The sequence below is a fragment of the Dermochelys coriacea genome, chromosome 2, assembly GCF_009764565.3.
Source record: "Dermochelys coriacea isolate rDerCor1 chromosome 2, rDerCor1.pri.v4, whole genome shotgun sequence".
In the NCBI taxonomy this organism is placed as follows: Eukaryota; Metazoa; Chordata; order Testudines; family Dermochelyidae; genus Dermochelys; species Dermochelys coriacea.
This window is the reverse complement of record NC_050069.1, coordinates 148431175-148455291: the sequence shown is the minus strand read 5'-3', so window position 1 is coordinate 148455291 and position 24117 is coordinate 148431175. Positions and strand designations below refer to the sequence as shown.

The window sequence follows — 24117 nt, the reverse complement described above, 5'->3', positions numbered from 1 at the left end:
TTTTGTTCAATATCTTCATTAATGATCTGGCAGATGGTGTGGCTTGCACCCTCAGCAAGTTAGCAGATGACACTAAACTGGGAGGAGAGGTAGATACACTGGAGGGTAAGGATAGGATACAGAGGCCCTATATAAATTAGAGGATTGGGCCAAAAGAAATCTGATGAGGTTCAACAAGGACAAGTGCAGAGTCCTGCACTTAGGACGGAAGAATCCCATGCACCGCTACAGGCTAGTCAGCAGTTCTGCAGAAAAGGATCTAGGGGATACTGTGGACAAGAAGCTGGATATGAGTCAACAGTGTGCTGTTGTTGCCAAGAAGGCCAATTGCATTTTGGGCTGTATAAGTAGGGACATTGCCAGCAGATTGAGGGACGTGATCGTTCCCCTCTATTAGACATTGGTGAGGCCTCATCTGGAGTACTGTGTCCAGTTTTGGGCCCCACACTACAAGAATGATGTGAAAAAATTGGAAAGTGTCCAGCAGAGGGCATCAGAAATGATTAGGGGACTGGAACATATGATTTAGGAGGAGAGGTTGAGGGAACTGGGATTGTTTAGTCTGCAGAAGAGAATAACGAGGGGGGATTTGATAGCTGCTTTCAACTACCTGAAAGGGGGTTCCAAAGAGGATGGATCTAGACTGTTCTCAATGGTAGCAGATGACAGAACAAGGAGTAATGGTCTTAAGTTGCAGTGGGGGGGATTTGGGTTGGATATTAGGAAAAACTTTTTCGTGAGGAGGGTGGTGAAGCACTGGAATACATTACCTAGGGAGGTGGTGGAATCTCCTTCCTTAAAGCTTTTTAAGGTCAGGCTTGGCAAAGCTCTAGCTAGGATGATTTGGTTGGGGATTGGTCCTGCTTTGAGCAGGGGGTTGGACTAGATGACCTCCTGCGGTCCCTTCCGCCCCTGATAGTCTATGATTCTGTGATTAGGAGGGGACTTGCAGAAGGGAGAAGTAGAGCTCCATCTGAAAACACATGTGACGCAAGCAGTTGGCGGATGTGATTGCAGAGCCATTGGCCATTATCTTTGAAAACTCATGGTGATCGGGGGATATGGTTTATCTCAGATGACTGATAAAATATCCCGGACAACATTGATAAAATAACAAACACCCCCCCATCCCAGAAGAGTAACCCTAATAAATGAGCATACCCCAAAGTAATAAGCAAATCTGTTAACACCCCACCTCTCCAGGGCAGCATTCTACTACCTTCATCATAAGACATTCTTTATTTTCCTGCAATCCCCTGTCTCATTCACTACTCACTTTCTGGTATCTGACTGATTGTGGAGGTGGATAGGGCTGTTCCGTTGCCTTTCCCTTTCAAAAGGGCACTGGTGCTCAACCAGCTGGTCCTGTCTATGCTCTCGCATTGGTTCAACACCCTAAGCCTGCCCTCAGGAGCTCTGGCTAGTCTCCAGAAGATCCTGGAGTTTTTCTGGCTAGGCTGCACTTAAAGAACAGAAACTGTTTAATTTGTCAAAACAAAGACTGAGAGGTGACTTGATTGTGTATATGTAATTTCATAGGGAGAAAATAACTATGAAAGTGGTCTTTAATCTAGTGTAGAAAGGCAAAACACTGAATGGAAACTAAACACAGACAAATTCAAATTAGAAATCAAGGCCAATTTTTTTTAACAGTGAGAGTGTGTGAAGATTGGAACAAACTACCAATAAAGAGGTATCAGAGTAGCAGCCGTGTTAGTCTGTATTCGCAAAAAGAAAAGGAGTACTTGTGGCACCTTAGAGACTAACACATTTATTAGAGCATAAGCTTTCGTGAGCTACAGTAGCTCACGAAAGCTTATGCTCTAATAAATTTGTTAGTCTCTAAGGTGCCACAAGTACTCCTTTTCTTTTTGCCACTAAAGAGGTAGATTCTCCATCTCTTGGAGTCTTCAAATTAAGACTGGGTGCCTTTAATCAAATTCAAGTTACTGGGCTCAATACAGGGGTAATGGTGAAATGTAATAGCCTGTGATAAACAGACTTGGTGATCTAATTGTTCCTACTGGCCTTAAATTTTCTATGAATATACACTTACATGCACTATAGCCATATATGTGTACAGTGGGATTTAATTTCTTCCAATTTTATGCACACATACCTAACCTGTTGCTTCCTTAGGAAGAAAGTCAGGGGTGAAAGTAAAATACAGCTCTTACCGGTATGGGTCCCACTCTTTTCCCCCGGAAGGGGAGGGGCCTCAGGCGGAAGGGGTGGGGCCAGGGGTGGAAGTAAGTTACATTTCTTACTGGTACAACCCAAACACAAGCAATCCACCTCTCCTACATGCTTCATGGATCCCTACTATTGCATGACTTAGCTATAGAAAATAAAGCTACTATTACTGCTACCAGTACTGTCTGAAATAAAACTTTACTATTGGAATAAGTCTGAAAACTCACTGTCACATTTTTCTCCTTGTCCTCCCTCCTCCTCCTCCAGCCAGGTTGCCGACAAGGCTAGGCTCCCCGTGCCCCTGACCCCCGCACTCAGCAGGGGCTGCAGGTGCTCCCCTCTAGCTTGCAGCAGGGAGCAGGAGGGAGAAGCCTCCCCAAGTAGCCTGCTGCCTGCATAAGAACAGTTTAAATTGAGCTGTTCACTCTGCGGTCTCAACCGTGAAATGAGGGGTTGTTTCTGGCTTCCTTATTAATTTCACTCAGGGTTGTTGCTGGCAGCAGGGGAGGGGGTGTTGTGTGAGACCAAGGCAGGGCAGAATACAATAGCCATTTGGCCACACAGCTTAAATCCAGAGGTAATAAAAGCCAGTGGAAGGGGAAAACTCACTGTCACATTTTTCAGAGTAGCAGCCGTGTTAGTCTGTATTCGCAAAAAGAAAAGGAGTACTTGTGGCACCTTAGAGACTAACACATTTATTAGAGCATAAGCTTTCGTGAGCTACAGCTCACTTCATCGGATGCATCCGATGAAGTGAGCTGTAGCTCACGAAAGCTTATGCTCTAATAAATGTGTTAGTCTCTAAGGTGCCACAAGTACTCCTTTTCTTTTCACTGTCACATTGGTTTCTTTCCTCCCTCCTCCTCCAGCAGGCTGCCCAATGCAGCTAGGCTCAGTGCTTCCCCGAACCCTGCACTCAGCAGGGGCTGCAGCAGCTCCCCTCTAGCTTGTAGCAGGGAGCAGGAGGACTGGCTGAGGGAGAAGCCTCCCCAGGATGCCTGCTGTCTGCATAAGAACAGTTTAAATTTAGCTGTTCACTCCATGGTCTGATCCTGGGAATTAGGGGCTATTTCTGGCTTCCTTGTTAATTTCACTCAAGGTTGTTGGGGTGGGGGTACCAAAGCCTGGGCAGTTCTTTTCTGCCCCCGGATGCGGCGATCTTCAATAATATAATACACAAAAAATACAATCAAAATCAGGAACCATTTCCAAGTTCAAATCTATCCCATTCCCTCCCCAGCACAGGATCATGGTTGGGATGTCCAAACTGCTTGCAGAGCCTCTTTGAAATGTTACTGTTTAAAAAAAACACATGGAGAATATGGTGGGAAGATGTGTTCTGATGATCGGGGTTTATTTTGAGCAAAGCAATTTTGGTAAAACAACTAAAGATTCACAGGGAAAGCAAATAGCCCCATAGACAAAACCACAAAGGGACTGGAGGGGAAAACTGGCTATTCAGGGAAATTATTGTGCCTCCTTTGAAAGAAATAGTAGTTTTCATTCCATTTATATATTGAATTAAACACCTGAAATGTCCTTAGGACATAGGGGCTCAGATCTCTTTTTGTTTTGTGGGTGTCCCTGTCCTGCAGAATGCGGAGGCTGAAACTGACAAAACTTTCTCTAAGTATCTTGTATATTTCATGGCAGCTATTCTAGTTGTCCTTCATTCACCCCAGTCTTCCCCTACTAATAGCCACATATTGGTGTGCCCCTTGCACTCTTGCAGCTAACACCTCAGGAACTTCTGCTTAATGGCATCTTGCCCCTGGGGAGCTGTTGGTCCGATTCCTACACTGAAGAGCTATCTTTTCTGAGAGATCCATCCATTCTGGACATATACGTTTAGAACATACCTGGAATAAGAGTAGATTTAGATCTGTCAAGGAAGACAAGAAGATTTTGTTTTCACAAGAAGACATTTCATGTGGATGTTCCAAAGTTAGCTTTTGAGTGCCATACCGCTACATGGTGATTGTGCGGGCTTGCTTCCTATTGGTCAGGTCTGGTCCAGCGCACGCTATTAACAGCAGGAGGACAGTAAGTGGGGGGAAAAATGCCGCCTAAGAAGATACATGTTCAACAGACCCTAACAGGGTTTAAACATAAAAGTGAGGAAAGGGGGGATTGTCAGTCAAGAAGAACAGCAACCAATGAAGAAGCTGTAACTAGTCATCCACAGGGAAAAAATTCTGACACTTTTACACCTTTGTCATGTGGTGAGCTGCAGCCACCACAAAGAAAGGAGACAAATGAAACTGCTGAATTGCCCTGTAAAAAAGCTGATATTCCACCACCATACCCTGCTGTGTGGTCAAAAATGCAATTTGAGTTCAAAAAGAAAAACGAGTGGCTTTTTGCTTTGGGCAGTAAACTTGGGTGCCCAATATGTCATGACATTTCAGATTTGAAGCTCCATTCTGCAAGAGGGGTTAACATCTCTCTAAAGTGGGCCTCTTGTGAAATACCTCATACAGAAAGAATAAAGAGACAGAGCTGTCCTCCCTTCGCAAAAAAATAAATGAACACAAGAAATCTGCAGCTCACATGGAGGCTGAAAAAATTCAAGCCATGGCTAAAAAAGAAACTCTTCTTAATCTGAATGCTAAAAGTGAAGAAGCAGCATTTGAAACTACTGCTCCAAACAGCCTACTACATTGCCAAAACAAATTGACCCCTCAGTGACCATGAGAGCCTCATTGACCTACAGCAAATCAACGGAATTGAAATGGGGCATTTGTTGCATAGTAGAACAGTTTGTGTAGACATAATCAGTCATATAGCCACTGAAATGAAAAAGAGAATTGTCAACAAAATCATCGACAATAAGGCAAAAATTACAGTAGTTGTCGATGAATTGACTACTCTCGCTGGAAACTCAACTCTCATAATTTTTTTGAAAGCCAATATAGATGGAATTATGAGGCCTCTTACATTTCTTCTGGACTTGATAGAGCTGCAAAGCACAACAGCAGCAGCCATTAAAGGAGAAATTTTGAAATGCTTGCTGCGTTCGTGGGTTCACTAAAGAACTATTATTGGAAGTGATGATCAGCTTTTGTAGTGACGGCAGAAATGTAATGTTAGGAGTCAAATCTGGTGCTGGAAAACTACTACAAATGGATTTTCCTAATATGATATTATGGCATTGCCGCAACCATAGACTGGAACTTGCTGTTGATGAAGCTTTAGAAGTCACCGGAGGTAGAAATGACTTTAAGGCCTTTTTGGATGCATTATATTCCTTGTGAAGTCAATCACCAAAAAACTCTCGTGAACTGAGTGCTCATGCCAATGAATTACACATTGTACTTAAAAAAATTGGCAAAATATTCAATTTAAGGTGGGTGGCGTCAACATGGAGAACAGTCAATGCAGTGTCGCAAACATACCCTGCTTTGGCAAAACACTTTGAGACGGCCTCACAAGACTTATCAAGAATTGGAAATGAATGTATTAAATTTCAAGGACTACACTCAAAGCTGTGTTCTGTAAATTTCATCAGAAACCTTTAGTTAATGCTGGATGTGCTGACAGAACCGAAGAACTTGTCCGAGATGTTACAAGAACGAGACATGACCATTCCAAAAGCAGACAACCTAATACAAATATACATCAAGAGAATCGAAAGCCTAAAAATAGACCCAGGAATTCACTCTGAAGAAACTCAGAAGGCTGAACAATCCAGGATGTTCAAAACCAGCAAATTAAACGGCGCTGGAAAAAGCCCCAGAATCAATTCATCTTAATTCATTCAAGCAGTCATTGACAACATGAGGACAAAACTCTTCACAACTGCCTCAAACAAAGCTGATCAAAGCACACGTGAAGAAAGGGCTTCCAATTATAAGGACTTAATTAACAATTTGTCAATTTTGAATCCTGAAAAATGGCAAGAGAATCCAGAGAATCCCCACTTTGGAGAAATGGAAATAAGAGCATTGGCTGATCAACTGAGAATCAATCAACAAGAAACACACTTGGGATTTGTTGAATTCAAGGCTTCTGCAGGAAAAAACATTCCTGGTAAACTTAAAAAACTCATCCTTGCAGTGGACACCCTTGCTGCAAGCAACGCTGACTGTGAAAGAGGATTCAGTGTGATGAACAATATCATTACAGTGAAACAGACTGTACTTACCACTAGTCATGTGGTGGACTTGCTATTCATTTCCTGTGTGGGACCTCCTTATACGCAGGGGAATCCTATGCCATATGTGAAATTGTGGCTTGGAAAGGGAAGACATGCAGCACATTCATCTCGAGGCATGGCACGACAACAGGGAGAGCAGCGAGATCAGCTGTATGGCCCATTGCGGAAGTTTCTATAAGGATGCTTTGCTCCATCTAGTCCTTCACAGGGATGCCCCTTTCTTGCCCCCATTGGCTAGCCAACTCACACCTTCCACATGCCAGGACTGAGCCAGGGACTGGGGCGACTTTGCTATGGGTAATGGTTCCCCTTGGAGCTGCAGCCCCCACCTGCCACCCCATATCGCTTGTGTTGTTGCTGCTGCATGACCCCCGGACCTTTCTCTCCTCCCCTGCCTCCCAGGTGGCTCCCTCCTGCAACCTGACACAGTAGCAGTTGCTGAGGCTGGAAGTTTTCCTGTGGACACCATTAAGCAGCCACCCAAAAGCTGGGTTTCCACAGGTGCACTGACAGTACCCAGCCAGACCTTGCCTCTTGCAGAAGTTCCTGAGGTGTTAGCTGCAGAATCACTGTCTCCCATCCCCCGATCCCTCAGAAGGGCACTGGCGCCCTCCCCACGGGCTGCACGCCTGAAGAATGTGCCAGGCCGCTGCAATGGGTGGCCGCTTGCTTGCACAAGGACAGCAATACATACAGTATGTATGTGTATGAATGTGTCACAAACGATCCAGCTGCAGCCTGTCGCTGACCAGCAGCGACCCCAGCAACGAGTCCCTGCAGGCTGCTGCCTGCAGAGAGCCAGCAGGTGCCACTGGGCTGGGTCTGCCAAAGAGTAAGTAACCAAGGCAAAAATCACAGCCAGCCAGCCAGCCACTGCACCATGCCCACCAGTGCTTCGCTTTCCCTAGACGCTCCCTATTTCCTAGCAAATCAGATATCAAGGATTGTTTAATCTCCCTCCCAGGCACGTAAAAGTGTGCAGGGGACACACCAATGGGTGGCTATTAGTAGGGGAAGACTGGGGTGGAATGAACAGCTCAATTTAAACTGTTCTTTTGCAGGCAGCAGGCTACCTGGGGAGGCGTCTCCCTCCTGCTCCCTGCTACAAGCTAGACGGGAGCCCCTGCAGCCCCTGCTGAGTGCGGGGGTCGGGGGAACAGGGAGCCTAGCTGCGTCCGCAGCCTGGCTGGAGGAGGAGAGGGAGAAAACAACAAACAAATGTGACAGTGAGTTTTCCCTTTCCAAGCTTTTATTAGCTTTTAGTTTGAACTTTTTGTTCTGCAGCCAAAAGAGGTGAAAGTAAGCCAGTACTGAATGCTCCACTTATTTGCCAGTACACCACTGCATCTTTTTTTATTGGTATTCCGGACCGGACCGGACCGACTTACTTTCACCTCGAAAAAGATACACTTGAATTTTAACCTCTCTCTTTCCATACAGTAGAATGGAGGCCTCTTGAGTCTCAAACTTGGCCAGAAGCAGGAGCAAGTTAGGCATCTATTTTACCGCCAATAACTTCATAATTCTCACTTTCAAGATCTAATCCATTTACTGAAACGACTAATGAACTTCATATGTATAGGTCACATTTCACTGCAGAGAATATAAGGAAACTATTTTATTCCAGACATTCTTGTATTTTGTGACAGCTAGTTCGAAATTGGGCCAGAGGATAAGGTAGGCCATAGGGATTTCTAAAGCAGTTGTTTGGGTGCAATGTAGCACTGCATCCCTAATGGGATTTGATTGCCAATGTGAAAAATGTGACTTTATTTCCACAGAATAAAACTTGCTCTTTGCATGAAAGATAATTTTTTTTAAATTCATCCTGTAAGGTCACACGCCTGGCCTTAGGTGCAGTAGTAATAGTTGATATGACCCATAAGCTCTCTTCTGAGGACTTTTGCTTGAGGCAGGCATACCTATGGTAGGCTATAATCAGAAATAAAACACTGCACCAAGTTGCTATTAGACTAGCTACTTTCTTTTCAAGTCCTACATATTTTCCAAATCACAATACATATTTGTTATTTAAAAAACCTTTTTTCGTGTGTCAATTTTAAGTGCCAAAGTACATAACAAGGTCTTTAAAAATCATCTTTTACAACCCCAGTTGCCTGGGATCCTGTCTGTTTACCTCCTATTACTCTGGCAAACAGCATCCATATCCATTAGTCATAGCAAGTAAATAACTTACTTAACTCAGGCAATAAACCAAAATAATCACTAACGACAGAGAGTTATTAAAGTTTCAGCACCGATATTGTGTTTTTCTCTGTGATTGCAAATTTATTGAGCAGAGCGTGTTAGACCCAAGTTACTTAGTAACACAAATTGCCATGAATAAGGTTCAGAGGTCTGATGGGAAGCAATTGACATTAATCGAAAATATGTTCCTGCTTTTTATCTCTTGTTTGGTAGAGCACTTAAAGATGAGGAAAAATATAGCCTCTGATTTCCAAACACTTGAATAAAACCCAAACCTGGACCACTTGTGGGAATTGCAATTTGTGCTTGGAAGGCACTCTGCCTCCGGGCCTGTCTATGCCAGTTTCAAATTAGGCTACACTGCACCAGTGCATTGCGGCTACACTAAAGGTTTACAGTGGTGTACTTATATTGGCACAGATATCCCCAGGATAGACTGACTCTGAGGTACAATGCTTTACAGGATTTCATATGGCCCAGTGCATTCCTTGCTCAGGGCTGTGTTTGAAAGATGAGATTTTTTTCAAAAGTACATAAATGGGATTTATGTTCCTAAATCATTGAAATTCAATGGGACTTGTGCTTCTAAGTTGTTTGAGTGAGTGCTTTTGAAAATTCCACCCCAAGTCACATTTTAGCCTGAAATTAACAAGACTTAAATAAATCAATCTAGCCATGTTATTTATTTATCTTGATTAACCTTACGGCCATCTTTTTTTTTCACTATAATCTGCAAAACATCTTCTAATTTCTACTTTCCAGAATAAATAATCTTGGGAGTTTCTGAATGCATAAGAAACACCTAGTTTGTATAATTCCTTATTATAGATAGTCAGGAGTATGGAGGGCTCATAACCTAAAGAGAATGAAGGTAGTGGAGAACAGCAAGGGGGCACCCAGCCAAACCTCAGATGAAGCAGCAAATGGGAGGTCACGGGGTGTGCAAGGCCGCACCATGTCACCACACCTTTTTTAATCTCATGACTTTATCTTTCTTAAGGTAAAGTAACCAAACTGGAACTTCAAGTGTGGAGCACTGATTACAGTTCAATATAGTAGAGCTTATTCACCACTGTAACTTTGTGTCATTGCTTACAACAACGCAAAGTGGATATAAATTACTACATAATTATATCATTTTATACCAACTTTGCACTGGTGTAACTATGGAAGTGCAAAGCGTAACACCTCAATCTTTTTCAATCCCTTTTAAAAATATCTAGCTCGCTCTACTTTTTTTTTTCTGATTGCTGCTGTGTGCTGGGTAGACAACATAAGCTTGGGAATTGTCGGACTTGATCAGACTAATATTCCATCTAGTTCAATATCCTGCCTCCAACAGAGACCAGTACCAGATGCTTCACAGGAAAGTGAAAGAAACCCCTAAATTGGCAGATGTGGTATAACTGCATCCCCAAAGAACCCTAATTCTAATCCCTAAGATTTAGAGATCAGTGCAAGCCCTGAAATATGAGGTTTTATATCCCTTCCAAAATTTTGTTAGCATTAACTATGAACTCAGGATATTATTGTTAACCACATAAAATGTCTAATCCTTTTTGAATCTTGCTAAGTTCTTGCCCTTAATTATATATAGCAATTAGTTCCACAGTCTTATTGCACATTGTGTGAAAAAGTATTTCCTTTTGTCAATTTTGGATTTGCCACCTTTTAATTTCATTCAGTGTCTTTTTGTTCTTGTATTATGAGACAGAGAACAGAATCTCCCAACCTATTATCTTCTGTACCATTCACTATTTTATATCCTTTTTATGCCCCTCTTATTCACTCTTTTCAGTCACTCTTCATATGAAAGTTTGTCCATGTCCCTAATAATTTTTCTCACCCTTTTCTGGACCCTCTCCAGTTTGGCAGTATCTTTTTTGCAAGGGGGTAACCAGTTCTGTACATAGTACTCAAAATGAGTTTGTACCACTGATTTATGTAGTGGCATTATAGTATTTTCTGTAGTATTCTCCATCCTTATTTATCTGAATATCTTATTTGTTTTTTTGACCACAGCTGCACATTAAGCTGTCTATAATGATGCCCTGGTTCCTTTCCAAAGTTGATACTATTAACTTAGAATCCTGTAAGGTGTATATTTTTTCCCTTCAGTGTGCATTACTATGCATTTTTCATCATTGAATTTCATTTGCTGTTGTGCTGCCCATCTCCCTAGCTTGTTTAGGTCTCTTTGAAGTTACTCATAGGCCCTTTGTATATTGTTTAACCTAAATAACTTTATGTAATATGCAAATTTTGCTATTTTACTGCTCAACCCCCTTTCTAGATCATTAATAAACACACTAAACAGCACTAGACATAGTATGGAAACTTAAGGCACCCCGCTGTTAACCTTTTCAATGCTCATTAGAGGGGTGTGAATTCTAATGCACACCAACGTGTTGCACAGTAACAGGCCTGTATAGATCCTGCTGGCATAAATGAAAAGTTTCCTGTTATGAGTTAAGGTAGTACAGTTTCAATGTTAATGATAGTGAGCACCAGCAGGGTCTACATGGGTCAATTAGTGTGCAACACATTGCGAGGCTTTAGAATTCACACACCTCTAGTACACGTTGTCGCACCGTGTAAGCCCTTTGCTTCCTGTCTTAGCCAGATACATGACAGTACTTTATCTCTCATCCCATGATTACTTAGTTTCATTGGTAGCCTGTTTTGAGGGATCTTGTCAAATGGCTTGTAAAGGCTAAATAAATAATGTTAACTGATTCTCCTTTATCTTCTACTATTTGATATATTCAGAAAATTCTAACAGTAGTTAAATGCAATGTCCCTTTGCAGAAACAGTGCTGGTTAGAGGCCACCATATCATAATCTTCCATTTGATTTGTTTTCTATTTTTAAATGTTTCAACCAATTTTCCAGGTACAGCTATAAGGTTTACTGGCTTGTAACTCCCCAGAGCACCCAAAGGCCCTATTAAAAAAGACATCATCTCAACTGAGGTATCCACAATGGCTCTTAATGTGTTTTCCTCAGAGGATCCTGCAAGTTCAGGGCCTTTTGTCATATGAGTTCAATTATTTTTGTCAATGTGCATTGTTTGACATTTATGCAAGTTTATAATTCTTCTGCCATTTTTCATAGCTGTCCTAATTATGTTTAAATTAGTGAAAAGCAAAATACAAAAGGTTTAGAAGTTCAATTTGGAATCTGAAAAATTGATTTATAAATCTCAGAATAACGGACTTGCTTATAACATTTTGACACTTCTGCTTCTAGTCCAAAATGGAACCATGAAATGCAGAGGCATATGAAAATGTATTTCAGCTGAAAGATTTTCTTTGGATTTAGTTCAATTCAGGACAAAGATGTTATTTTTTTTCCTTGCTGCAGATTGTGGACAGTCTCTCTTCAAAAAAAAAAAAAAAAAAAAAAGAAAGAAATATAAATTTTTAAATGTGACCTGTGTAACCGATACAGTGATGTTTGCAGTGAGCCTGAAACAAAACCTCTGAGGTGTGAATGGATCCATTCATTTGAGTGTTAATGCAGATTTGAATGATATTTTTTCACAGTTTATCAAAGCATGTAAGCAAGGAAAGGAAGCTGTCTAGGGTAACAGAGTGTACTCTGACAGATCATACATTTTGGTGTACAAGTGGATGAGTCTGGAATCATTTTTTTTCTCCCCATAATTAAGATGGAACCAAGCCCAAAGGGTTAGCCAGGTGTCTGAGTCCCATTTATGGGAAAACCCAAGCTGGAGGCCAATAAGAGTCCATGGCAGGATATGATTCATTAGAGAAAAAAGTATTCAATCACTGCCACACCAGTGATTTTTAAATGTTATTGCCAAGTACTACTATTGTAAACTTGGGAAAATAATATTCTGGTTCATTTTTAAATAATAAAATAACAAAGATTCATAGATTTTGAAGGACATAAGAACAGCCATACTGTGTCAGAACAATGGTCTATCTAGCACAGTATCCTGTGTTCCAATAGTGGCCCTTACCAGATGCTTCAGAGGAAATGAACAAGTCAGCGCAATTATTCAGTGATCCATCCCTTGTTGTCCAGTCCCATCTTCTGGCAATCAGAGGTTTAGAGACACCCAAGCATGGAGCTCTGTCCTTGACCATCTTGGCTCATAGCCACTGATGCACCTATCCTCCATGAACTTATCTAATTCTTTTGGAAACCAGTTATACATTTGACCTTCACAACATCCCCTAGCAACAAGTTCCACAGGTTGACTGTGTGAAGAAATAATTCCTTATGTTAGTTTTAAATCTGCTGCCTATTAATTTCATTGGATGTCCCCTGGTTCTTGTGTTATGTGCAGGGCAAAATAACATTTTCCTATTCACTTTCTCGTCACCATTCATAATTTTATAGACCTCTGTCATATCCTCCCTTAGTTATCTCTTTTCTAAGCAGGACAATCCAACTCTTTTAATCTCTCCTTGTATAGAAGCTGTTCCATACTCCTAATCACTGTAATTGACCTTCTCTGTACCTTCTCCAATTTTAAAATATCTTTTTTGAGATGGGGCGACCAGAACTGCACACAGTATTTAAGGTGTGGGCTTACCATGGATTTATATAGTGGCATTATGATATTTTCTGTTTCATTATCTGTCCCTTTCCTAATGTTTCTTAACATTCTGTTAGCTTTTTTGACTGCTGCTGTACATTGAGAGATGTTTTCAGAGAACTATCCACAATGATCCAAGAGCTCTTTCTTGAGTGATAAGAGCTAATTTAGACCCCAATATTTTATATGTATAGTTGGGATTATGTTTTCCAATGTACACTACTTTGCACTCATCAATATTGAATTTCGTATGCCATTTTGTGGCCCAGTAACCCAGATTTACCTCGCTCCATTGTGAAAACTGATCCATGACAGCTTACTTTGCTTATAAGCCTTTGGTGTGGGACTTTGTCAAAGGCTTTCTGAAAGCCCAAGTACAATATATCTACTGGATCACCCTTGCCCACATTCTTATTTATATCCTCAAAGAATTCTAATAGATAGGTGAGGCAAAATTCCCCTTACAAAAGACTCTTCCTCAACATATTGTGTTCATCGATGTGTCTGATATTTCTGTTCTTTACTATAGTTTCAACTACTTTCTCTGGTACTGAAGTTAGACATACCAGTCTGTAATTACCAGAGTTGCCTCTTGAGCCTTTTTTTAGAAATCAATATTGCATTAGCTATCCTCCAGTCATCTGGGTCAGAGGCTGATTAAATGATAGGTTACATAGGTTGGCCTCCTGCATGACACAGGCCATAGAATTTCAATGTGATTCTTGAATCAAGCCCATAACTTTTGGTTGAGCCAGAGCATATCTTTTTAGAAAGATTTCAAATCACAGAGAATCCACCATATCTCTGGGGTGTTGTTCTAATGGCTAACAATCCTTACTGTAAAATAAAATATTTTAATCTAAATTTGTCTAGTTTCTGCTTCTAGCCATCGCACCTACTACTTGCTTATAAATCATCAATAAGTCACCTCTTAACCTTCTCTGTGAGCTACTGTATTGACCTTTTTAAGTCTCTCAACGTAAGGCAGGTTTTCCAGCCCTTGAAACATTCTTGAAGCTCATTTTTGCACCCTTTCAAATTTTTCAGCTTACTTTTTAAAAGGTGTGCGTACTGTGATGTTGCACTCGATATGATTCTGTGAAGGTGTGCTGGTGAGTGTGAATGTGGTGTGGCTGGAATGTGCTTCATGTGGAGGATCTCTTGTGGAGTATCATTGCAGAGCTTGTGATCTGCTGAGTGTGGTCATCCTGTTTGTGTAGATGTATCACTCTTGTATCTGAAGCTGGAAGTGTGAAGTGTGGCTCTGAGGTCCTATTGTGATTATGCAGGGTGTGGGCCATTGGTGATGGTTTGGAATCTTGATGGCTCCCATCAGCCAGGACAATTGTGAGTCAGGCTGGGAGGAATGAGGGCTTGGAGTCTCACAGGAGATGTGGCCATGTCACTGGTGCTGGGGTCCATCTTGAACCTGGTGCTTTTCCATTGGGGGGGACGGGACCCAGAGACGGGAAAGGATTGTGCCCAGACTAGGGCTCATCCAGTCTGTGAAAGAAACTTATTGAAACATCTCTGAGGGTGATATTTTATCTGTATTCAGTTTTATTACTGTATTGGGTTTAGACTTGCATGTTTTATTTTATTTTGCTTTATATTCACTTTGTTCTGTTTGTTTCTACTTGGAACCACTTAATCCTACTTTCTGTATTTAATAAAATCACTTTTAACTTATTAATTAACCCAGAGTATGTATTAATACCTGGGGGGAGGGCAAACAGTTGTGCATACCTCTCTATCAGTGTTATAGAGGGCGAACAATTTATGAGTTTAACCTGTATAAGCTTTATACAGGGTAAAACGGATTTATTTGGGGTTTGGACCCCATTGGGAGTTGGGCATCTGAGTGTAAAAGAAAGGAACATTTCTTAAGCTGTTTTCAATTAAGCTTACAGTTGTTAGGGGACATGGTTCAGACCTGGGCCTGGGTTGAAGCAGGCTAGCGGGTCTGGCTCAAACCAAGCAGGGCACTGAAGTCCCAAGCTGCCAGGGCTGGAAAGCTGGGGAAAAAGTAGTCTTGGCACATCAGTTGGCATCCCCAAGAGGATTTCTGTGAACCAACCCGTCAACACATACCATTTCAAAAATGGTCTCATTAATGCTCAATTTAATTGTAATAACACCTCCCTACATCTACTTGATAGTTCTCTGCTTATACTTTCAAGTGTTTATACTCTTAAACACTACATTGCACTGGAAGCTTACATTCACTTAGTTATCCACCATGCCACCTAAATAGCTTTCTGAGCCACTTGTTTCCAGAGTACCGCCATCCTATAAGTGTGACCTACATTCTTGGTTCTCAAATGTCTGATCTTGTATTTAGCTCTACCAAAAGGCATATTAATTAACTAAACTTAGTTTACCAAACAATCCTGATTGCTCATTTAACATTCCATGTTTTGTGTCATCTGCAAACTGTACTGGCATGGATTTTATGTAAGCCATGTCCACTCACCGTGGCACTATATTCCCTTCTGGTGGGGAGTAAATCGCACAGACATTGGTGAGCCTTCTACAGCCTTAGCATAGGATAGCTTAATCTTTCATCTGAGGTAGTAGTGGCTCTGTATTAAGATCCAGAAGTCCCAGGTTTAATTCACTGATGAGGATGATTATCAACCCAAAGGCATCAGCATTACACAGATTATTGAGAAAGATATTGAATAACACTGAGCCAAAACTAAATCCCTGTGTGACCCCACTAAAGACACCTCATTTTATGATGATTCCCCATGTGCAGTTAATTTTTAACAGTTATGAATCCACTTAATATGAGCTACATTTATTTTTGTGTAGTGTTAATTGTGCAATACTAAAATCAAATGCCTCACAGAAGTATGAGTACATTATGTCAACACAGTTGCCCTTTTCAACTTGTATTCAGACATTTAATATCCAATAGTGAACAAACATTTCTTAAAATAATTTAAAGATATATATTTAAAATACAATTTTATTTTACTTATAATTTAGAATTTTAATTGAGTTGTCTTTTGATGAGGCATGGCATGACAGAAGGAGGGAGCAATTGATTTAATTTTCCTAAAGAAAGGAAGCTTTCAAAAGGCCTTCCAGACACTTTTCCAAAGTGTCACTTTTTAATTCAGCTCATAGAACCAAGTTTAAATCTGCTATGGTGGCACAGCTGTAATAATGAGAAATTGTTTGCAAAAAGTTTTAACACTGATTTTTCCTAATTCATGATTACAGTAAAGTATTCCTAGTTTGTGGACATTTCCTAAATCACTATATCTTTTTAAAATATAATTTTCACACAGTGAGAAAGCTATTCTATTTTGTGGAAAAGGTTACATTAAAAAAGCAAAAATAGAATATTAGATATAACATGTTTTCCCTGCCCATTCATGCTTTATATATACTGTTAAATTAGTACTGTATGTTTAATTTCTGACAAAAATCCCAACTTGCTCTTACCTCCTCCATAGATTTGACACAAGTATGGAAATCTCCACACATTTCCCAGGCCTACTGCAAATCCAACACAGCTTAAAATATACTGCAATTTATTGTCCCACTTTGGTCTGTAATCTTCTTTAAGAACTTCAGGGCTATCCAATGACTGAGCATTTGACATCCTTACGAAGTGTGGTATTCTTTTATCCTCCTGTTTAACGAATTGGGGAAAAAAACTTTATATAATTCAGAGCCTGGCTCTTCTACAAGTTTTATACGAGGAGAGTCTGAAGATTTCTGGAAAAGAGATGGCGCTTTCATCACTTTACGTCACCCAAAATTTATGAGTGTAAGGATTTGCAATTTAAAACCAAAGCTAGGAATGATGGATATGTAGAGGGAGCTATCTCTCTCGCCCTTTTTTTTTAATTTCCTTCTTTATTTGTAGAACACAGAGAGATACTGTTAATTGGTAACTCAGGATCAAATAGTTTGTTTTCTTTGTAGATTCCTATTAAACCTCCTTCTCAGGTTCTCAGATACTTTACAAAAGTTTTGTCATCTGAAAACAAAAAATATCTTGCAACATTCAGATCACATTAATATAATAAAATATTTTAAAAAGTGTTTCTTAAAAATAATCCTAAACAGCTTTGATCAGAAAAAGCCATCCATCAGCCTTGGAAGAAGCTTACTTAGTGTCCATCACTCAGTTAAAAGGGTTGACTGATGACATCTTTTGGAAGAAAAGGAAAGTAAAATAAAAGTAAAAAGGAAAAATGAAATTAAGCACTTTTATCAGTTAATGCACTGTACTGAGGTAGGCTATTTTGTTTGTTTCTGCCCCTATACACTATTTGTATAGATGAATAATAAACGTGAGTAACATTACCAAACTGAGCCTCTCCAAAAAATTATTGGGGCAGGGCTGTCCCCTAGAATACCCAATACTCAAGTGGGACGTGTGAGATCTGGGCTTAAGTGCCAGCCCCAAGTCTCCCACATCTCCAGTGAGTACCCTAACCACTGAGCTATTGGGTATTCTATATGATAGAAGGGGAAAAGCTCTCCTGCTGAAGCTGTTCCACTGTATAAATGAACAAACATTCATAGGGCCAGAGAGGGAGTAACTGACTTTATATCCCAGTTATTAGGGAACTCCCTGGCAAGTGGGAGACCAACCATGGGATCCACAAAGGTACTTAGGTGCCTTAATCCTTGATTTAGTCACCTAAATCTGGGGTTTAGCCACCTAAATCCCAGTCTTAGGCTCCACCACTATTCACATAACTCCTTTCTGCTGTAAAAGTTTCCTTAGCACCTAAGCACCTGCTGCCCCACTCAAGGCACATGGATGCCTATCTCCCACCTAAGACCTGAGTGATCCAGGGAAGATAGGCATTCACTTGCCTATTTCATGGGAAAAGTCCCTATCTTGTCCCATTCAAAATCTGATGAGTTAGCTCAGTGAAGATATTCTGGTGTGTGGCTTCTTCAGTCTCTCCTGGTGAAGCTGTTCCACTGTGTATAAATAATTGAAGAGCCATTGGAACAGGGGGACTGGACCCTGGGGGGTCTCACTTCCCAGGTTGGTGCCCTAACCACCATGTGACAGAATCATTCTCTCTTGCTAACCCAATAACTCTTGAACTATCCCATAGCTCAGTGATTTGCTCAATTGCCTGAGGTATGTTAAAGACTACTGTTCAAATCCTTTCTCCATCTCAGGCAGAGGAGGGTATTGAACCTGGACCTCCCAAGTAAGAGCTCTAATCACTAGGCTAAAAGTAACAATGTGGGCCTCCTCTAGACATTTTTTGTGGAGCAAGATGCCTGAAAAAATGATATATCTTAGGCTCCTAAGACACCTCACTAGGAGGGGTTCCCAATTGTGGATTGCAAGCAAAGATAGGTGCCTCCATGCAGCTTGGACTTAGCCCCAGCCTTGAAGATAGGTGCCTAAGGACATACCCTGTCTTCGGCATCTCCAGCTGGCTAACATAGGCAGCTCCCTGCCTATCATGCTGGTTTTTGTGAATTGCAATCTAAGACACCTATCTCTCTCCATTCATGTTGTAGGAAGCCCTAGGTGATGAACAGGCTTTGTGAATCAGTGTTACTGTGATTTTCTAAAAAAAGAAAAGGAGTACTTGTGGCACCTTAGAGACTAACAAATTTATTAGAGCATAAGCTTTCATGAGCTACAGCTCACTTCATCAGATGCATTCCGAAGTGAGCTGTAGCTCAGGAAAGCTTATGCTCTAATAAATTTGTTAGTCTCTAAGGTGCCACAAGTACTCCTTTTCTTTTTGCGAATACAGACTAACATGGCTGCTACTCTGAAACCTGTGATTTTCTAGACACCTAAAAGTTAGGCATTGTGATGATCAGCATCACAACCCTTTGTGAATCTAGCCCCAAATTCTTAGTTCCTGCACCAGTGAAAATCTAATTATTTTTATAAAATGGAACAGCTCCAAGAGAAGCGAATCACTTGTTCAATAGTCTGGTTAGGACACTGAACTGGGATAGAAAAGATCCAAATTCAGCTCCCTGTTCCAAATTGGACAGAACAGACTGGTCTCCCCTATCTGTGATGTGTACCCTAACCACTGGATTATGGGATGAGTCTCTCTTTGTGATTTTTCATGCTAAAAGGCCTACCTGAGCTAGGAATGGTATTCCAGGAGAGAGTTCGTGACTGTGACTCCTGAGAGGAAGGAGATGCCTAACTACCTTTGAAAAGGGAGGCTTAAGTCACACCCCCATCCCTGGTATTTTCTACAGGCTAGCTTAGGTGATTTATAGATCAGCTTGCTGGGGTGTGAATTCCCTTCTTAGATGCCTAACTCTCCTCATACATTGGCTAGGGAAGCTGGGTGCCTAACTTGGGGCTGAGAGTTCCATGGGGTGGTAAGGTGCCTAAAAGCTAGGTGCTGCAATGCTGAGAAGTGCAACACCTAAGTACTTTTGTGGATATAGCCCTTAGTGATCTGTGGGTAATATGGGCATTGTACTATCCATAGTATTATTGGTGTGATTTTGTTGTTGTTACTCAACTACAGTGCTAAATCTTCACTTCTGGACCATCAAAAAGAATATGTGCTTAGCTATATAATGTTGTTCTTTGAAACCAAAACCTGTGGAAGAAATACGGAAAGTGAAGTTTCAACAAAGTGAATCAAGAAGAGGACATAAAACATAAGAACGGCCATACTGGGTCAGACCAAAGGTCCATCTAGCCCAGTATCCTGTCTTCCAACAGTGGCTAATGCCAGGTACCCCTGAGGGAATGAACAGAACAGATAATCATCAAGTGATCCATCCCCTGTGGCTCATTCCCAGCTTCTGGAAAACAGGTTAGGGGCACCATTCCTGCCCATCCTAGCTAGCTGCCATTGATGGACCTATCCTCCATGAATTTATCTAGTTCTTTTTTGACCCCTATTATAGTCTTGGCCTTCACAACATCCTCTGGCAAGGAGTTCCACAGGTTGACTGTGTATTGTGTGAAAAAATACTTCCCTTTGTTTGTTTAAAACCTGCTGCCTATTAATTTCATTTGGTGACGCTTTGCTCTTGTGTTGTGAGAAGGAGTAAATAACACGTCCTTATTTACTTTCTCCTCACCAATCATGATTTTATAGACCTCTATCATATCCCTCCTTAGTCGTCTTTTTTCCAAGCTGAAAAGTCAAGTCTTAATCTCTCCTCATATGGCAGACACTCCATACCCCTAATCATTTTTTGTTGTCCTTTTCTGAACCTTTTCCAATTCCAATATATCTTTTTTGAGATGGGGCGACCACATCTGCACCAAGTATTCAAGCGGCAGCGAACCAGCTGAGCAGCGGGGACAGCAGAGCAGCTCACAGCAGGAGTTTGCCTGGGAGTTCGCCTGGAGTGAGCCCAGTGAGGCTTACATCTTGCCAACGTCTCTGAGGAAGCTCATAGTAGGTAGGTGATATGGAAGGGGGGGGTTCAGCTGTTGTGACCTGCACTGGATGTGCCATGTTTGTCTTTCTTCCACAGGACAGAAGCGACTTTGTCTGTACAAAGTGCAAGCTGGTCTCCATATTGGAAGAGAAGATTGAAGGTCTGGAGCAACAGGTAACGACCCTGCGTTGTATACGAGAGACTGAGGATTTTCTGGACCAAACTCAGGATAGGCTTCTAGGGGCACAAAGCTCTAAAGATATAGAGCAGGTTGCACAGAGGAGCCAAGAGGCCAGTGAAGAAGCTTGGCAACATGTGACCTCCAGAAGAGGTAAGCGGAATGTCCGGGTTCCAGTAACACAGACACAGGTAACTAACCGCTTTCATGTTCTCTCCACAGGTACCATTGCGGAGAGTGGACCAGATGATATGTCTGGGGGGAGAAAGCAGAAGGAGACTCCGCTGGTTGGGAGGCATGAGATGCGATGTCCTGAGGTTGGGGGTTCCACGACCACCACTCCCAAGAGGAGAAGGCGGGTGGTGGTGGTCGGGGACTCTCTCCTCCGGGGGACTGAGTCATCTATCTGCCGCCCTGACCGGGAAAACCGAGAAGTCTGCTGCTTGCCAGGGGCTAAGATTCGTGATGTGACGGAGAGACTGCCGAGACTCATCAAGCCCTCGGATCGCTACCCCTTCCTGCTTCTCCACGTGGGCACCAATGATACTGCCAAGAATGACCTTGAGCGGATCACTGCGGACTACGTGGCTCTGGGAAGAAGGATAAAGGAGTTGGAGGCGCAAGTGGTGTTCTCGTCCATCCTCCCCGTGGAAGGAAAAGGCCTGGGTAGGGACCGTCGAATCGTGGAGGTCAACGAATGGCTACGCAGGTGGTGTCGGAGTGAAGGCTTTGGATTCTTTGACCATGGGATGGTGTTCCATGAAGGAGGAGTGCTGGGCAGAGACGGGCTCCATCTTACGAAGAGAGGGAAGAACATCTTTGCCAGCAGGCTGGCTAACCTAGTGAGGAGGGCTTTAAACTAGGTTCACCGGGGGAAGGAGACCAAAGCCCTGAGGTAAGTGGGAAAGCGGGATACCGGGAGGAAGCACAGGCAGGAATGTCTGTGAGGGGAGGGCTCCTGCCTCATACTGGGAATGAGGGGCGATCAACAGGTTATCTCAAGTGCTTATATACAAATGCACAAAGCCTTGGAAACAAGCAGGGAGAACTGGAGGTCCTGGTGATGTCAAGGAATTATGACGTGATTGGAATAACAGAGACTTGGTGGGATAACTCACATGACTGGAGTACAGTCATGGATGGTTATAAACTGTTCAGGAAGGACAGGCAGGGCAGAAAAGGTGGGGGAGTAGCACTGTATGTAAGGGAGCAGTATGACTGCTCAGAGCTCCGGTACGAAACTGTGGAAAAACCTGAGTGTCTCTGGATTAAGTTTAGAAGTGTGTGCAACAAGAGTGATGTCATGGTGGGAGTCTGCTATAGACCACCGGACCAGGGGGATGAGGTGGATGAGGCTTTCTTCCGGCAACTCACGGAAGCTACTAGATCGCATGCCCTGATTCTCATGGGTGACTTTAATTTTCCTGATATCTGCTGGGAGAGCAATACAGCGGTGCATAGACAATCCAGGAAGTTTTTGGAAAGCGTAGGGGACAATTTCCTGGTGCAAGTGCTAGGGGAGCCAACTAGGGGGAGCGCTTTTCTTGACCTGCTGCTCACAAACCGGGTAGAATTAGTGGGGGAAGCAAAAGTGGATGGGAATCTGGGAGGCAGTGACCATGAGTTGGTTGAGTTCAGGATCCTGACGCAGGGAAGAAAGGTAAGCAGCAGGATACGGACCCTGGACTTCAGGAAAGCAGACTTTGACTCCCTCAGGGAACAGATGGCCAGGATCCCCTGGGGGACTAACATGAAAGGGAAGGGAGTCCAGGAGAGCTGGCTGTATTTCAAGGAATCCCTGTTGAGGCTACAGGGACAAACCATCCCGATGAGTCGAAAGAATAGTAAATATGGCAGGCGACCAGCTTGGCTTAATGGTGAAATCCTAGCGGATCTTAAACATAAAAAAGAAGCTTACAAGAAGTGGAAGGTTGGACATATGACCAGGGAAGAGTATAAAAATATTGCTCGGGCATGTAGGAAAGATATCAGGAGGGCCAAATCGCACCTGGAGCTGCAGCTAGCAAGAGATGTCAAGAGTAACAAGAAGGGTTTCTTCAGGTATGTTGGCAACAAGAAGAAAGCCAAGGAAAGTGTGGGCCCCTTACTGAATGAGGGAGGCAAGCTAGTGACAGAGGATGTGGAAAAAGCTAATGTACTCAATGCTTTTTTTGCCTCTGTTTTCACTAACAAGGTCAGCTCCCAGACTGCTGTGCTGGGCATCACAAAATGGGGAAGAGATGGCCAGCCCTCTGTAGAGATAGAGGTGGTTAGGGACTATTTAGAAAAGCTGGACGTGCACAAGTCCATGGGGCCGGACGAATTGCATCCGAGAGTGCTGAAGGAATTGGCGGCTGTGATTGCAGAGCCCTTGGCCATTATCTTTGAAAACTCGTGGCGAACGGGGGAAGTCCCGGATGACTGGAAAAAGGCTAATGTAGTGCCCATCTTTAAAAAAGGGAAGAAGGAGGATCCTGGGAACTACAGGCCAGTCAGCCTCACCTCAGTCCCTGGAAAAATCATGGAGCAGGTCCTCAAAGAATCAATCCTGAAGCACTTAGAGGAGAGGAAAGTGATCAGGAACAGTCAGCATGGATTCACCAAGGGAAGGTCATGCCTGACTAATCTAATCACCTTTTATGATGAGATTACTGGTTCTGTGGATGAAGGGAAAGCAGTGGATGTATTGTTTCTTGACTTTAGCAAAGCTTTTGACACGGTCTCCCACAGCATTCTTGTCAGCAAGTTAAGGAAGTATGGGCCGGATGAATGCACTATAAGGTGGGTAGAAAGCTGGCTAGATTGTCGGGCTCAATGGGTAGTGATCAATGGCTCCATGTCTAGTTGGCAGCCGGTGTCAAGCGGAGTGCCCCAGGGGTCGGTCCTGGGGCCCGTTTTGTTCAATATCTTCATAAATGATCTGGAGGATGGTGTGGATTGCACTCTCAGCAAATTTGCGGATGATACTAAACTGGGAGGAGTGGTAGATACGCTGGAGGGGAGGGATAGGATACAGAAGGACCTAGACAAATTGGAGGATTGGGCCAAAAGAAATCTAATGAGGTTCAATAAGGATAAGTGCAGGGTCCTGCACTTAGGATGGAAGAATCCAATGCACCGCTACAGACTAGGGACCGAATGGCTCGGCAGCAGTTCTGCGGAAAAGGACCTAGGGGTGACAGTGGACGAGAAGCTGGATATGAGTCAGCAGTGTGCCCTTGTTGCCAAGAAGGCCAATGGCATTTTGGGATGTATAAGTAGGGGCATAGCGAGCAGATCGAGGGACGTGATCGTTCCCCTCTATTCGACACTGGTGAGGCCTCATCTGGAGTACTGTGTCCAGTTTTGGGCCCCACACTACAAGAAGGATGTGGATAAATTGGAAAGAGTACAGCGAAGGGCAACAAAAATGATTAGGGGTCTAGAGCACATGACTTATGAGGAGAG

General features: G+C 42.6%; 1 protein-coding gene across 3 annotated transcripts in view; it reads right to left on the bottom strand.

The window, feature by feature from the left end:
- The window catches only part of LOC119851217 (sodium-dependent neutral amino acid transporter B(0)AT3-like), a 91118-nt gene extending 74291 nt beyond the window's left edge, over positions 1 to 16827 (bottom strand). For 2 of the 3 annotated variants that reach the window (XM_038390680.2, XM_043508492.1), the window contains exon 1: positions 16578 to 16826. In XM_038390680.2, coding sequence (XP_038246608.1) covers positions 16578 to 16737 — 160 coding nt within the window. In that variant the 5' untranslated portion in view covers positions 16738 to 16826. Of the gene's footprint in view, positions 1 to 16577 lie in introns of all 3 variants that reach the window. The other variant, XM_043508491.1, reaches the window with a different exon arrangement.
- Between the last annotated feature and the right edge of the window lie 7290 nt (positions 16828 to 24117).